General features: G+C 37.5%; 1 protein-coding gene across 3 annotated transcripts in view; it reads left to right on the forward strand.

Moving 5' to 3' along the window:
- Positions 1–16,865, forward strand: part of LOC127569427 (immunoglobulin-like domain-containing receptor 2) — an 80,896-nt gene that overhangs the window by 25,896 nt on the left and 38,135 nt on the right. For all 3 annotated transcript variants that reach the window (XM_052014060.1, XM_052014062.1, XM_052014061.1), the window contains exons 2-3: positions 13,639–13,977; positions 15,350–15,469. In XM_052014060.1, the coding sequence (XP_051870020.1) occupies positions 13,639–13,977; positions 15,350–15,469 (459 nt within the window). The remainder of the gene's footprint in view (positions 1–13,638; positions 13,978–15,349; positions 15,470–16,865) is intronic.

The raw sequence follows: 16,865 nt of genomic DNA on the forward strand, positions 1-16,865 counted from the left end.
TCTGCAGAAGACTCCAAATCAGCAAAACATCCTTTTGCACTTTGTACACCATTCCCTGTAGACTTTTTGCAACTTTAAGCACTTACAGAAACCACGAAGGCTCTAGTAAAACTTAACCAATGTCAGATGAGATCATCCAGCAACTAAATTATAAATCAGTCCAGATTTCCCCTTTAAATAGTGCTACTCCTCAGGTGTACATGTGACTGGAGATGCCATTTTGAGCTCTCAAAAACCAAGCGACACTGATCCAATTTTAATGCCCAAAATTTAAATTGAAAAATGAAAAAGAAAATAATATTTCCTCTGGAGAATCCAATAGCAGGTGTTCAATGTGGAATAGTTATTAAGAGAGCGAGGAGAGAAATTAGAAGATTAAAATCACCAAGGGTTATTATTGGGCTTGGGCAGTAATTGAAGCTGGAACTATTGGATCCTTAAAAGAAAAGAAAATGGATTAGCATTTGAAACAAAGTATGCTGCAAGGCCATGGGAACTGGGATTAGTTTTCAGTAACTTCGATAAGAAGCAGCACAAAATCATGGTTCTTCTAAATCTCAGCAGTGAGGTTATCACTGAAAGAGAGTGCATTGAGTTTATTTATAAAAACACTAATGTACCATGGATGATTGAGGTTTGTTTGCTGACATAATGAGTTCAATTGGGAGCGGTTCATTTTTTTTTGTAATGTGCTCCACCCTGGATCATCAGCAAAAACAACATTTTTTAAAAAAATCTATATTTCTCCTTGTAGGAGAATTTTAACAACAGCACACGCCCAAAGTGGGTTGGATAATCTATGTCATCTGCAATTTATCGCATGTTTCTCACCAAAATTACTTTTGTTGTTAAAAATTTCTCAACAAGAATCGAAGTTGGATAAGGGGACTAAGTGTAGTGCATGCAGCTTTGCTGATGATGTAAAGCTAGCTGCCAGTGTGGGTTATGAGGAGGACAGGAAGGATTCAGGAGGATGTAGACAAGCTGAGTGAATGCATGAGGACGTCACATAGGTATTATTACATGGCAAAGTTTTGAAGTCATCTGTATCATTTTTTGTTACAAAAAAAAGTAGAAATATAGTTTTTTTTTGGATGGTGAAAGATTGAAAGCTGTTGGTGTTCAGCAGGATCTAGTTGTCCTTGTAAATGAATCACTAGAAGTTAACATGCTAATACAGCAAGCAATTAGGAAGGTAAACATTGTGTTGGCCTTTTATTGCAATGGGATTTAAGTTGGAGAGTAAAGATGCCTGACGGAAATTATATTGGGTGCTGAATATTTTGCTTTCTGCCTGAAGAAGGATATTACTTGTGATAGAAAGAGTAGAACAAAGATTCACTAGATTGATTCCTAGGATGGGGAAGAATGAAGCAGAATGGAGCTATTCCCTTGAGGTTAGAAAAAGGAGAGATGATCTCTTTGGAACGTACAAAATTCTTACACTGACTGACAGGATAAGATATTTATCAGTCACATGTACATCAAAACACACAGTGAAATGGGTCTTTTTGCATTACTGAGAATGTGCTGGGGGCAGCCCGCAAGTGTCGCCACTCTTCTGGCGCCAACATAGCATGCCCACAGCTCCTGACCTGTACGTCTTTGGAATGTGGGGGGAAACCCACGCAGAGACTGGGAGAACATACAAACTCCTTACAGACAGCAGCTGGAATTGAACCCGGGTCACTGGCGCTGTAATAGTGTTATGCTAACCGCTACCATGCCGCCATAGGTGCTAGGATTGAGTTTCACTCTCTCAATATAAGGAGTTAGCTCAGGAGGCTAAAGAAATTTGTTATGTCCCCTTTTGACCTTCTCCAACTTCTATCAATGCAGCATAGAAAGCATCCTATCTAGATGTATCACAGCTTGGTATTGCAACTGGTCAGCTGGGACTGCAAGAAACTGCAGAGCATTGTGGACACAGCTCAGCACATCACAGAAACCAGCCTCCCCTCCATGGACTCTGTCTGTACTTCTCACTGCCTCAGTACAGTAGCTAGCATAATCAAAGACCCCACCCACCCTGGACATTCTCTCTTCTCCCCTCTCCCATCAGGCAGAAGATACAAAAGCATGTACTAACAGGCTAAAGGACAGTTTCTGTCCCACTGTTATAAGACTATTGAACGGTTCCCTGGTACAATAAAATGGACTCTTGACCTCACAATCTACCTCATTATGATCTTGCAGCTTATTGTCTACCTGCATTGCACTTCTCTGTAGCTGTAACACTTTATTCTGCAAGCTATTATTGTTTTACTTTGTACTTCCTCGATTCACTGTGTAATGAATTGATCTGTATGAACAGTATGCAAGACAAGCTTTTCACTGTACCTCAGTACAAGTGACAATAACCCAATTCCAAGAAACATCTTCACCCAGAGGACAGTGAATCTTTGAAATTCTCTGCCCAAGACAACTCTATGTTCAGTCTCCAAGTATAACCAAGACAAGAGATTGATAGGTTTTTGGCTGGTAAGAGAATTGAGTGATATGGGACGAGTACATGGAAGTGGTGCTGAGATAAGGGATCAGCCGTGATTTTGTTGAATGGCAGAGCAAACCCTAGGGGCTGAGTGGTCTATTCTATTTCTTGTGTGCTCTTGCATAAATCTGTTAATTGTCAAAAGCTAAAGGTGTTGACTGAAACAGGAAATGGTGGAAATATTCAGCAGGTCAGCACCATCTGTGGATGTAATAAAATTACCACAGAAGGTGCTGACCTGCTGAATCAACGAGTCACACAGCACAGAAGCAGGCCTTTCAGCCTGCAGAGTCCATGCTGACCACTTGCATCAATCCTACCATAATCATATTTTATTCTCTCCATATACCCATCAATTCCCCTCCAGTTTCTACCACTCACCTACACACAAGGGACTATTTACAGTGACCAATTAACCTACCAATTTGCATGTCATTGGGATATGGGATGAAACCTGCAATCTGGGGTAAACACACGGAATGACAGGGAGAACACGTAAACCCCACACATACAGCACAAGCTTTGAGACAGCAGCTATACTAGATGTGTCATCTGTCACGCTATTGACAGCTTAAAGTCACAAGGTTGACCCATCATGAAGCTACCAGGCACTGTTAAGTACTTTGGCAGCATATTTCCATTAAACCACTTGTGCAGATGGGGAAGGTGAAATGTCAGCAGTTGCACTGGGAAAGAACATTTCTGGTAAATGGCAAGAAATAACTTAAGACTTTTTGGGTCTTAGACAGGTTCCGAATTCAGTGGATATTGCTGTCAGTTGGAAATTGGCTTGGAAATGCAATTAGTCAGTTGATTTCTTCCGCAAGCAATTTGATGCTAATGCATTTTTGAGAAGCTCGGGGTGCATTTTAGAAATGATGTTCCCTTCCTTGGCACACCTTAGGTTTGCCTATAACCGTCCGTTCCCATTCCCATTGTGGGCAACTTCTGCCAAGTGAGGTGGTGCCTGAACCTGGGTTACAGATGACCTGACTACTGAAATCCGACTCCATACAAATTCTCCCATATGTTTTTAAAGCATACTTCAAGATAGTGATAATAATAAAATGTTTCATGGTATTCATAATGACTGGATACAGTATATATTCTGTTAGTTTAATCATGGGTACTGTTGGGGTGAATATTGGATGAAATGAAAGAATTATAGGAAGTGTATGCAGAACATACCTTACCTTAGATTACCTTAGAAAACGGACATTTCTGACTTGCGGAAAAATTGCCTTACAGTTCTCGGGAACAGAACCCTTGTGTAACACGGAGACTGCCTGTATTGGTATAAATCACAAGTTGTGTCAGGCTGTTCAGGGGGAGTTGTGCAATTGGTGTATTTTGAGTACACACTTTGCAAAGTACACTCTTATGTTAGTGTTGTTGGATTCAACTGTTTTAAGTAGTTTTTTTTAAAACATCAAGTGGCTGCACAAGGAATGGCTGCTTCCTAGCTTATTGGTTTGGCAAAACCAACCAATGAGAAAACATGTATCCACTGACCCACCTAACCATGACATAAGGCTACAAATGCTTTGAAGGACATGTATATTCTTGTACATATTTTAAGTATTTTCTGCCTCTGAATTTTCAGATATAATAATTCTAAATGTGTGATTTAGAATCAAATGGGGGATTGTTGGATTCAACTGTGTTAAGTAGTTTTTTTTAACACGTATAGTGTTTAATATACCTTAAGTGGCTGCACACGGTATAACCGCTTCTTAACTTATTGGTTCATCCATCAGGTGAATATGTGTTTTCTCATTGGTTGGTTTTGCCACAGGTATCCAATAGGCTTTCTGATTTGGACTATTGTTAGCTAAGGAGTACCTCCTATCTCAGGTATAAAAGGTGTCATTTGTTGCTTATCATTTTCTTGCTCTCTTCCCCGTAGCTCATTTTAGTTCCTTTGTCTCAGCTCATCTCCTAGTAGTAAAGCTAGTGCCATGTGCTCTGTGACTGTTTCTTTGTTTTAAACTTTCACAATAAAACTTTGTGAAGCACCAACTTGTTTTCAACTCATTCTTGGACTCCTGAAAGTACCTGCGGATTCGAAAATAACCAGATTCGACAGTGTTCTTGCCTATTATTTCTGCGTTCTCACAACTAGTTGAGGCTACACAAGACTCATTTCCAAATGTCAGATATCCTTTACTTTATGATTTCAATTATTTGGTTTCAACTTCAATTTGGTTAGACAGGTAAACCAGCCTCATTAATTTTCTATGATAATAAAAGCTCCTTCATTATATTGTGACTTCACAGATTAATAACCAAAATATGTAACTAATTTCACTGCGAATGGCAGCAAAGCAAGGTATGAAGGGGTAAATTATTTAAGCTTTTCTGCAGTATGTTTTAAATTACTTGGTATGTTAGTTGATCTCTATTAAGAACATTTTTATTTTTCTATGCCTTAAATTTCTTTACCTCATTCAGAAACATCACATTCTGACATTTCTGACAGCCAGTAAAGCTGTGTGCCACCAGCTCTCAGTGCGGTTGGTATGTTTCATTTGTGGTGTTACCTTAGTGCACCTTTTAGAGGCTCTGTAGCTGTTCAGGGCCTGCTCAGTGCTGGAGTTTGGGATGCTTTGGACCCTTGGTAATTGGGCAAGTTCTGGTGTGGAGTAACCACAAATGATGGGCTCATGCCAGTGTGACCTGTCCAGATTTGCTTTTACTTTTTAGGTAGTTTTGTAGGTTAGCAGGAACTTGTGTCTTTCTCTTGGCTATGCAAAAAATAATCGTAGCCTATTACCAACTCATCTGCCTGTCTCGTGATTGCCTTCCTACTGCCAAGGATAACATTTTCAGTGTGGATCCACTAATATTCCCAATCCTTCCATTGACAACAATGCCCAATCAGCACTTATTGTTCACTGAGTAATGGAAATGATGCCTGGTCCTCAAATTTTATGTCCCTCTTCTGACAATCCACCTGAAGTCTGCCGCAATTAACCACCTTTTTATTGAATCATTTTTAATTACGCATCTACTTGTCATTCTAGACCTTGTTATAGACATAGATATCTCACCTCCAGGCATCCTCATGAGAAAACAGTTAATTAAACATTTAAAATACCATTAAAAATTAACATAAGAAATGGGAGCTCCTTGTGCCTGCTCTGCCATGCAATAACATCATAGCTGATCTTTTCTTTCTTTCTTTTTCAATCTTTTTATTAGTTTTCAAATTAATGCAGATTGATATATAGCATCAATATTTATACATGTAATACAAAGAGATCAGGATAACAATCATGGCATAGATAATCATAAAGAACAATAAAATATAAAAAAATCTGTAGATGCAATGCTCTCTCAATAAATGAATATAATATAAAAGAAAGGAAAGAAAAAGATTTATTATATAAATTTAAAAAAGCCCAAATCAATAAGAAAAATTGTAAACAATATAAACTAAACTAAACAAAAAAGTTTCTAAAAAAAAACAAACAGCAAAAAAAAAGAAAAAAAAAACTGGGCTAAAATTTCTCAGTAGAAACAGAGCAATATTATGTCATCAACTCCGTTCCTCTAAGTTGGAAAGTTATTGAAAGGGGATCTACATCATGTGAAAATATTGAATAAATGGATTCCAAATAACTTCAAGTTTAAGCGAAGGATCAACAGTACCACTCCTAATTTTTTTCCAAGTTTAAACATGATATAGTTTGAGAGAACCATGGAAAAGTAGTAGGGGGTATTGGATCCTTCCATTTAAGCAAAATGGATCATTTGGCCATTAATGTAATAGCTGATCTTTTAATTCATCGATATTTTCCTGTTCTAATCCCACTTCCCTTGATTCCCTTAACTCTCACTCTCTGCCTTTTAATATACTCTGTGACTGAGCCTACACAGTCCGTTGGGTAGAGAATTCCAAAGGTTCACCTCTGCTGAGTGAAATTTCTTCTTGTATTCAGTCCTGAATGGCTGACCCCATATTTTGAGAATCTGACCCCTGGCTCTAGACGTTTCAGCCAGGAGAAAACCCACCCCATCGCGTCCCATAAGAATTTTGTATATTTCAATAAGATCATTCTTCAGAAGTCTGCTTGATCTTTTTACTTTGCCCCTGTTTCCATCCCAGAAATCAGTTCAGTGAACCTCTCCATATTCATTCTTAACTTGAAAAAATTGACAAATATTATCTTACAATAACACGCTATCATTGTTTTAATGATATGGAGATTCAATTTAAAGTGACTATGTATTAAAGAATTGGTGGATATATTTGGGCTAAAAGCTAACAGTCAGTAACCAAACAATATAACATTTTGATTTCCTTCTTTCTCTGCCAGGAGTTTACAATACGCTACTTTTATTATTAACGTTTTTTACAATGGGCCATTGTTAGTTTGTGGCAACTGGAACAATCACTTTTGTACTGATTTTCCTTTTGAAACACTCCCAGTAATGATTATCAACTTTCTAATATTTATACTGCAGAATAAGCGCAATGGATAGTACTACACTTGATCATCTCTATAATTTAAAATTAATTTGGTATCCTTGTTTTTATTATTTTAGTGAAGAGTTCAGAGCAGTCTTCAAAAAGTCTAAAAAAAATCACAAATGAGTTTTTCCACTCAAGATTAAAATGACTTTCATTATGCATCACCAAAGAAAAGTTCAGAAGGTTTGTTTCCAAGGATACCATTGTGGCCTTTCAAGAAGTATGCATGGGGGAGTAATGCTTTGCAATCCTGCCATGTCATTTAAAGTCTTGTAAGTACATATGGAACAAAGGGAACAGACTCTCAAATTGGAACGATTGTTTATCTATATAATTCAGTGTCTCAAAAAAACCTTTGTCCTCTTTGTTTATAATTTATATTGGAACAGTATAAGAACTTGAAACAATCAAGTACTGTCTTAGTTTAACCACAAAATAGCTGATTTCGTGGACCGTGACTAAAATTTGAGTTAAAGGTTCATTCTCAATTTTGGGTTGTTTTAACTGATATCTGGTAGATTATAATTAAATCTGGGTTATTAATCTCATTTGGTTCAGTTTATAAATATAGTAGAACTTTAAATGGCAGTAGAATCCATTGTTAGGATGATTGGTGCTCAGCACCACCCCCCCCCCCCCCCCCCCACACTCCACTCACCTTTATACCATCCCATGATTATCTGAAATTAAGTTATAGGTGACTATAAATTTCCTCTTGAATATTGGAGAAAACCTAAATCATGCTTAGCTCTAACTAAAATCGCAATGGTCTTGTCTCTCACTGCTGCTTTATTCTTAAGTGCTTTGGGATGATGCACCTCTGGCTGACTTTTGCATTCTCAAACTGAACTGCAAACCCTATATCATATTTACTATGCAAACCACATACTGTTGTATCCCTTCCACCTCTTTCAGTACTCCATCCACATCTCCACTGTCAACTGCACTTTTGTTAACATAACACTAGACGTCAATGCACTCCTTGCCACTTTGGATCTGAGAGGGAAGGAGTGAGAGACTTCTTTAGGTCAGCCTTAAGAATCTGTCAATCAAAGGTAAAGCCTTTGATATATGAGAATGAGGCTTAGCTAAGCACCCTGGTTTGTGAATGAAACAGAACAATAACCATGTCTTTGGCTGTCACAAGAAATCCATCTTCTCACAGTGTTGTGAAATACTAGCAATTTTGCATAGAGTGTCAATGATTTGGGGGCATTAATAAATGAGTCTGATCTCGGGCTGCTGGATTATTATTGGGATTACAGAAATGCTATCGTTATAGAAGTATTATGTTTTTAAAAACAAATTGACCTGGGTAACACTGGCAAAATCCAGACTTGTCCTGGTATCTTTCCAAGGGTTTAGGTTAACATATACTGTCAGGTGAAAACTACGTTTCAAGGTGAGAGAGAATTCCTTCATGATCTGTTTTTAAAAAAAAATTAACTCATTTCAAAAAGAACATTTTATTACACTGTCAAAATTCTCTTGTCATGAATTAGTACTACAATAATGTTGAAAAATATTGGATTTCCCCAACATTGACTAGATTTACTGAATTTCTGTACTTACTAATATAAGTATTGGTCCTGCATGTGAAAATAACATGTACAAGCATATTGTTTATCCTTTATATAATTCTACAGAGAATTGCCATTTTTTCATATACCATCAAATAAAAAAATTTTCGAACATGTCAAAATAGAACAATAGCTTAAATTGCTAAAACTACTTTCAAAATCTTTTTTTTACAAAAAAGACAAGTTAAAGAAACAGTAAACAAATTAAAGATGATGTTGTATCCAATGAATTGGATTGGAGAAGTTCACTGATTTTGATCTCCATTTATTTCCATTTTAGAAGTAAATTGTTTGGGACTGACATAGTGGTATCATAACATTCCCAACACCATGTTCCTATGTTGGGAAATGCTTTTGTTGAATACCTGGTGAAAAGCTCCATACTGATGTATGAATTAATTTACCATAAATCTCAGAAAACTATTTAGGCAATTTGGTGAACATTCTTTGAAATGAAATTGTGTGTTAGTGGATGTAAACAGACTACAGGATGCTCCCAGCATAGCAACAAAATTTCAATTGCACTACTTTGTAACATAGATCTATTTATAACCGGACACAATGGATTCATTTCAGTGAATCATGTTAAATATCAAATTCAGAGCAGTATTATAAATATTGGCCACTAATTATAACCAATGTCTTTGTTGAAAATAATATTTTTACGTATTATTTGCAGTTAATTTTGCAGAATGAATGGGGAAATATAATATTTGATTCAGATTCTGAATTGAGATATCTTTAATGATTCATTATTAATAATTTACTTTACATTTGTTACCTGATTTTTGAGAGACAGGGAGTCTACCGCTATGTATTTATCTATTTCTTTTGGGAAAAAATAGGTTAAGGTATTGCTTTTCATTTTGGAAATCCAGATGGGGGAAAGATACCGGGCATGTTTTGATGACTTAACTCCCAGCACAAGTGAAGATTTCTAGAATGCTGTAGATGCTGGAAATTCAAAATACAAACAGAAATGCTGGAAGGGAAGCATCTGTGAGGAAACTGATTTGAAACAATAACTGTTTTTCTCTCCACAGATGCTGTTTCACATTGCAGAATATTTCCAGCATTTGCTCTTTTTTTATAATCAAATTTCTTGTATTGGTAGTAAATAGGCAGTCTTGTGTTTCCCTCAGCTGTGAAGAAAATGTGCCAAGCTTTCATTGCATTTATTTACAGTTGCCTGCTGGCTTTCCAGAAGCTCTGGAATCTTTACGAACAATGAACACAACTGTACAACTTAACCAATCTGACTGAAGAATCATTAATGAACGGAGCAAATCTGAAACAGGAAGTCATAATCATAGAATTATAAAGCTTGGAAGCAGGCCCTTTGGTCCTACTCATCCATGCCGACCAAGTTGCTTACCTGAGCTAGTCCCATTTGCCTGTGTTTGGCTCATATCCTTTTAAACCTCCTCCTATCCATGTACCTATATGAATATCTTTTAAACATTATAATCGCACCACCTCCTATGGCTTCCTCTGGCAGCTTATTCCACGTACACACCACCCTCTGTGTGGAAAAAATTGCCCCTCAGGTCCCCTTTAAATCTTTCCCCCTCACCTTAAATCTATGCCTCTAGTTTTAGACTCCACTTCCCTGGGAAATAAGCTGTGACAATTCACCTTATTTATGCCCCTCATGACTTTACATACCTCTATAAGGTCACCCCTCAGTCTCCTATGATCCAGGGAAGAAAGCCCCAGTGTATCCAGCCTCTCCTTATAACTCATGCCCTCCAGTCCTGGTAACATCCTTGTAAATCTTTTCTGTACCCTTTCCAGCTTAATGACATCCTTCCTGTAGCTAGGCGACCAGAACTGCACACAATACTCCAAGTGTGATCTCACCAATGTCTTGTACATTTGTAACATGAATCCCATCTCTTGTATCCAGTGCCTTGACGAATGAAGTCAAGCATGCCAAACACTGCCATCACCACCCTGTCTACCTATATTGACACTTTCAGCGAACTATGTGCTTGTACTCCTGGGTCTCTCTGTGCTACAACCATGGCCCTGCTATTTATTGTGCAAGTCCTGCCCTAGTTTAACTTGCCAAATTGCAACACTTCACACTCGTCCAAGTTAAATTCCATCTGCCATTCTTTGGCCCACTTCCCAGTTGATCTTGATCCTGTTGTAACCTTGGATAACTGTTCACTATACCACCAATTTTGGTGTCATCTGCAAACTTTTATTAATCATACCATCTCTATGCTCATCAAATTGTTAATATAGATGACAAATAACAGTAGAACCAGCACCAATCCCTGTGGCATGACACTGGTCACAGGCCTCCAATCTGAAAAACAGCCCTCCAGTCCCTCCCTTTGACTCCTTCCACCAAGCTCACCCTGGATCCCATGTGATCTAACCTTCCAGACCAGCCTACCATGTGGGATCTTGTCAAAAGCCTTGCTCAGGACCTTGTAGACAATGTCTACTGTCCTGCCCTTGTCAGCCCTCTTGGTCACCTCTTCAAAACAAAAGCTCAATAAAATTCATAAGATGTGATTTCCCATACGTAAAGCCATGCTGTTAGTATTGGTTAGAATATTTGCTTCAAATATTTGAAAGCAAGATCAGAGAGGGAAGGCAATATTTAAAAAGAAGTATTCATCTCCAACAATTTTTTTTGGTGAGTTTGTTGGGTAAATCAGTGAAGCACAGCAACTTTACAGTATATGGTGCCAATTCATTTCTGCAATTAATACATCTTTACACCTAACCATGAACTTTGATGGCAAGTCTCCTACATTTTTTTTTGGAGAAGCAAAAATCTCAGTTTGCAACATCCTGATTTCAATGTCCATACATGCGAGGTTCCAGGAAGATCTAGCAAAATCTGGTCCTGTTGACCATATAATGTACAGAAGGTCATCACAGCAAGATATAGATCGGTTAGTTATAGGTGGAGAAATGGCATATGGAGTTTAATCCAGGCCAGTGTGAGGTGTTGCACTTTGTAAGGACAAATGCCAGGACCCTTAACAGCATTGATATACAGAGGGATCTTGGGGTCCAAGACCATACCTCCTTGTAAGCGGCAACGCAAGTAGATAGAGTCGTAAAGAAGGCAAGCTTGCCTTCACTTGGGGCATTGAGTATAAGAGTCAGGAGCTCTCACTGCAGCTGTATAGAACTTTGAATAGGCCGAACTTGGAGTACTGTGCCCATTACAGGAAGGTTGTAGAAGCTTTGGAAAAGGTGCAGGATGCTGCCTCGATTAGAAGGTATGAGCTGTAAAGAGAGGTTGGACAAACTTGGATTGTTTTCCCTGGAGCGTCAGAGGCTGAGGAGAGATCTGATAGAAGTTTATAAAATTACGTGAGGCATAGATAGGTTAGAAATGTTGAATACTAGGGGGCATAGCTCTAATGTAAGAGGGGGAAAAGTTTAAAAGGGATGTGTGGGGCAAGTTTCTACGTTCTGTGATCTTGGGTGGTCAACTTTCCTTGGCTGTAATTTATAGGGAAAGAAGAAAAATTCAGCATTTTATTTTGACAACCAATATTCTCCCCACCCATTGAAGAAATCTGTGCTCTTTGCAACAAGGGCACTACTCAGTATAACCCCACTGTGACAAACTGTTCATAAAATGCCTCTGCTTCTGACACATTGTTTTCTTGCCTAACTAGCAATTTTTGAACTGCTGACAATATGACTTTTCAAGGCAGTTGAGCAGTTGGAGACATCAAGGAAAGATTTCAATAGATAATAGCTTTTCATTAGTGTTCTCACTTAGCTGCAAACAGAAACTAAATGGGCATAACATCATTCAAAATTACCCACAATATTTGCAAAGTTGTAATGTTTGAAGGCAGAGAAGGAGAAATAAGAATTAGGGGCAGCAGACTTCAAGAGGAAGTCTGCTTTAACAAATCTCAAGTTTCTAGGACAAAGATCCTAGGAATGCTGGTGAATATTTTGAAGGTAACTGGTTAGAAATTTTATTTTACTGATGTTCGGGTGTTAAATGAATGTTATTTTGTCATAATGCCAAATAGGATGGCACTAAAAGAAATTCCAGAATTAGAACATCCTTAATTTAAGAAATTGTTATTGTGGTCTCCTGCCTTTCAATAGCAGTAAAGACCAACCTCGGCCATAAAGTGGGCTGCTCGTGGGAAGTGAGTCATCGCTATTATAAAGAACTTTTCCCCTGGCACCCATTGGGGGGGATTTGTGGAAAATTGGGGGTGGAAGGGGAGTGAGGAGGGATATCAGCAGATGGAGAACTCCATGACCCACGGAGAGGACTGATTGCACATTGATCCTTTGCATGGCCCCCAGCCCCCAAATAATGTATGCAATCAATGAATCAGATGGAAGCTCTGCAAACCACCTCTAGTTGCAAGTCTGAATCATCTCTGGACAATTCAATTCCATGTGGCTGAGATCACTGGATACAACTAACAATATGGGACAAGACAACATCCCAGCTATAGTACTGAAGATCTGAGCTCCAGAAGTAGATACGTCTCTAAACAATCTGTTCTTGCACAGTTATGACACCAGCATCTATATGATATTGTGGAAAGTTGTCCACTTGAGTCATTTTCATAAAAAGTAGGACAAATCCAATCTGGCACAATCTACTCTTGATCGCCTATGAAATACTAGAAGTTCTCACTGATGATGCTATAGAGTGGCTCCTCCTCGGAGTCCAATGTAAATATCAAGGATTCAAGTGGGTTACTATTACCACAATGTAGAAATATAAGTCAGTGTGAGTCAACTTTCTTAAAAAATAAAGCACCCTTGAAAATACACCCATCCTGTATGGGAACAACTGAACTGTACTATCCAAATTTTTATACCAGCAAAAAGCACTTTTCTCTTGGTATTGTGTATGTTAGTGCAGCATATGGAAGCTTCTGGGGGGGAATTCTCTTCAGAATTATTCTTAAGTAGCATTTGTTACATCAGGAAACCCCATGATGATATAATGGTAATATGAGGGCATGTTGAAATTGTATTAAAGAGATCTGAATTATAAAATTTTGAAGCCCCCTTAAGGAAACACATATGAAGCAATCTTAGTTCTTTTTAATATAAATCACTTTTCATTATATTTACAGGTGTATCCTTTGGCGTTCAAGTGACTATTTCAGAATATAAAAAGATAGCCATGTTGTTCCAGCCCGTGGTTCTGCAATGTCAGTACTCCACCACATCTATCCAACAACCTGTTGTGCAATGGCGATTTAAGTCATACTGCAAGGACCGTACCAGAGATGCGTTCAGCATCCACAGCACAGCCACACACGTCATCAGCCAGAAAGAACAGGCTCCCACGTGGGATCCATACCTAGACTGTGCAGACAACAGTCGCACAGTACGGATTGTGGCTTCCCGTCAAGGTTCTGCTGTCACCTTAGGAGAGTACTACAAAGGGAGGGAAATAACCATCATCAACAGTAAGGATTTTCACTTCCAGTAACTTGCTTATTAATTTTATATATATGATGATAAATTAATTGGATTTTGGTGTTGCTTGTTTTTGTTGCATAGTTATTTATAAGATTAAATTACTATACATTAGAACAATTATGCATTGTACAGCTTGCACAGCAGTGAATTTCCTACCTTGGTCAGTAAAGATCCCAATCTATCCAATTTACACAATTTAACATAAATTTTGGACCATTTGCAAGATGAATTTTGTTTTGCGCTCAAATAATTGAATATAATATAATCTTCTTGTGTCCCTTTACTGTTTAAACTACTGAAGTAAAAATCAAGTGAGAACTGGTATCTATGACTGAATGACAAATCTAAAGTCTGAAAGACAATGTTTGATTAATTTAGAATAACAATTTTATTTGCATTTTCCTTTGAGAATGAACTAAAGCAGTGGCTTGGGTGAATGGTGGCAGAGGAGAATATACATATTCTGTTTCCTTCTCTTTAGCACAAATATGTGACTGGAATAAGAGAGCACACTTGGCCTCTCATTACTGGTGAAATCTAATCAATGGCCCAAAGATTTGGGGGTAAACTTCATCTGTCATCATTGCACTGTAATAGTGCTGGTCAGAATTCCACAAGTTCAATACCTTGTAACCTGCTGGCAGTAAATGTATGCTTGTAATTCCTAGAAAGCCCTGTGCACCCTGTGTTTATAGATGGGTTTCCAGAAGCTCTCATGCCTTTTCACTTAACATCTTAGCTGTGGATTTGCAGAGCCAAAATATTTAACTTTCCTATTTCAATACTGAATGTATAAATCTTGATGGTCATAATTATGTAAATTGATTGGAACACATTTGTATTGATGGTCTCAATACAAAAGGAACCACAAGTGCACATCATATAAGTTGAAGTAACAAAACTCCACACTAGTCTCTTTAAAACTATCTTGAAATTCCATGAAAATATTCTTGTACCATAAAAATTAGAAATAGAAATTTTGAGCAGTATCGCAAAACAGATAAAAATAAATCAGCATGTTTAATTTTGTTTGATTTATGCCATTGTCATGGATGAATTTCACGCCATTAGGTTAATAATTTTTACAGCTGATATCAAACTTGAAATTTTAAAATAATCCCACCATTGTCTGCTAAGAACAGCCTCATACTGTCAATTGTGCTACTAAATTGCATGCTCTTCCTACTGTAATATAACTGTGCATTGAATATTAAACAAATTCATCACCAACAAGAAATACAGATGATAAAAGGACGTTAATGGGAACATACTGTGTATGTGTGTGTTTGTAGACTGAAGCTTGATTTTTTTTTCCCTGCTGTCTAGTTCAATTACCTACAATGGTTGGGTCTCTTGTAGATGCAGATCTTCAGATTGGAAGGTTACACTGGGGAGACAGTGGAGCTTATTACTGTTCAGTTATCACTCCAGATGATATTGTAGGTAACAGTGAGGAAAGAATGGAACTTCTTGTCTTGGGTGAGTATAAAAAGCTGGTGTATTTAAGCAGCTAACTGTAAATGTGGGTGCAGCCAAAAGTAAACTGGAATAACCTTCAAGACACTTGTTTTGGATTTATGCATGCATTTTCTTCTGTTGTATAGAATTAAGTAGGGTAAAAATTAAACATTCCAATGAACTGTGGTAATATGAAGTGTTAGTCCTTTGGGGGAGAAAAATTGGTCCAAATATTAAATTACCAAATTTAAGGCCATCGTCTTCACGTAACCTTATTTGTTACAGTTATACAGTATTCACAATATCAAAACTAGCTTCAAATTCAATAGAAGCCTGGAGTTTCCATTTGATTTTACTTTTTTTCAATCCAGCGTAATTCTCCCTGGTATTGGCATAGCAGGTGCAAATTATGAGTATTAAGGCTCCAGAAATTTTTGTGCAAGTTTTGAAACAAAAATGTTAAAAGCTGGTCCCACCAACCCACTCTCTCCAATTCAAAACTGGCCACATCCTTGCTGAATTAATCACCATTGGCAGATTTTGTTAATTGCATTCTTTTGAGGGCCTTTGGCAAGACTCCAAAAATTAAGCAGCTGGTTTTGGGTCAAGGATACTAATAGACATGTTTTGAAAACATTTGAATGAACTTTTAAAATTTACTAAGGAACTCGTTGCTTCACTCCTGTTTAACTAGAAATACTTCTTCTGTTTAAGTCACTTTCAGTAGTTCCAAAATAAAGAAACAGAAAATGCTATAAGTACTCGGCATTCTCTGCTCTTATTTCAGATTTCCAGCATTTGCAGTTCTTTTGCTTTTCAGAATTTCATAACTTAGTTATTCACGGTTGCTTAGGTTGATACTGATTTAAAATCTTTTTTTAAGCCATGAAGTAATTTCTCAGCTATGTTGATGAAACTGCTTTAAATAATTATTTTGAAGTGCATTAAAGATTATTTGTCAAGCAAAGTTACTCTGGTAAGTAGTTTTTAAAACTCCGCCACTTTTCACTAGTTCATGTAAGATTTATTTACTGATACTCAAATAAGTTTGAGCACAAAGCTGGGTGGACAAAAAACATTTGAGAAATGAGCACAATTTTGGATGCAATTTGTCCAGAATCACAATTTCATGCAAACAGAAACTAAACCAGATACATTTAACACGCCCTCCTTGGAAAAGTATCCACTATATCCCTTTTCATTGCTTTAATTGGAATTACCTAGCTAAAATAAGGAATAGGGATAATTTCTGCTGAATATTTGAAGTTCCATTTATTGTTAAGTGCACCATTACAACAATCTCAGTCCAAGCTTAAACTAGAACACTGCAAAGATACAGTTTGAACATTAACTTTAGTACCATCAGACCATAGCTAGTTTCATCACCAGGATAAACACTAGATGCATGCTGAGTCTT

This window comes from Pristis pectinata, chromosome 4 (genome assembly GCF_009764475.1).
Source record: "Pristis pectinata isolate sPriPec2 chromosome 4, sPriPec2.1.pri, whole genome shotgun sequence".
In the NCBI taxonomy this organism is placed as follows: domain Eukaryota; kingdom Metazoa; phylum Chordata; class Chondrichthyes; order Rhinopristiformes; family Pristidae; genus Pristis; species Pristis pectinata.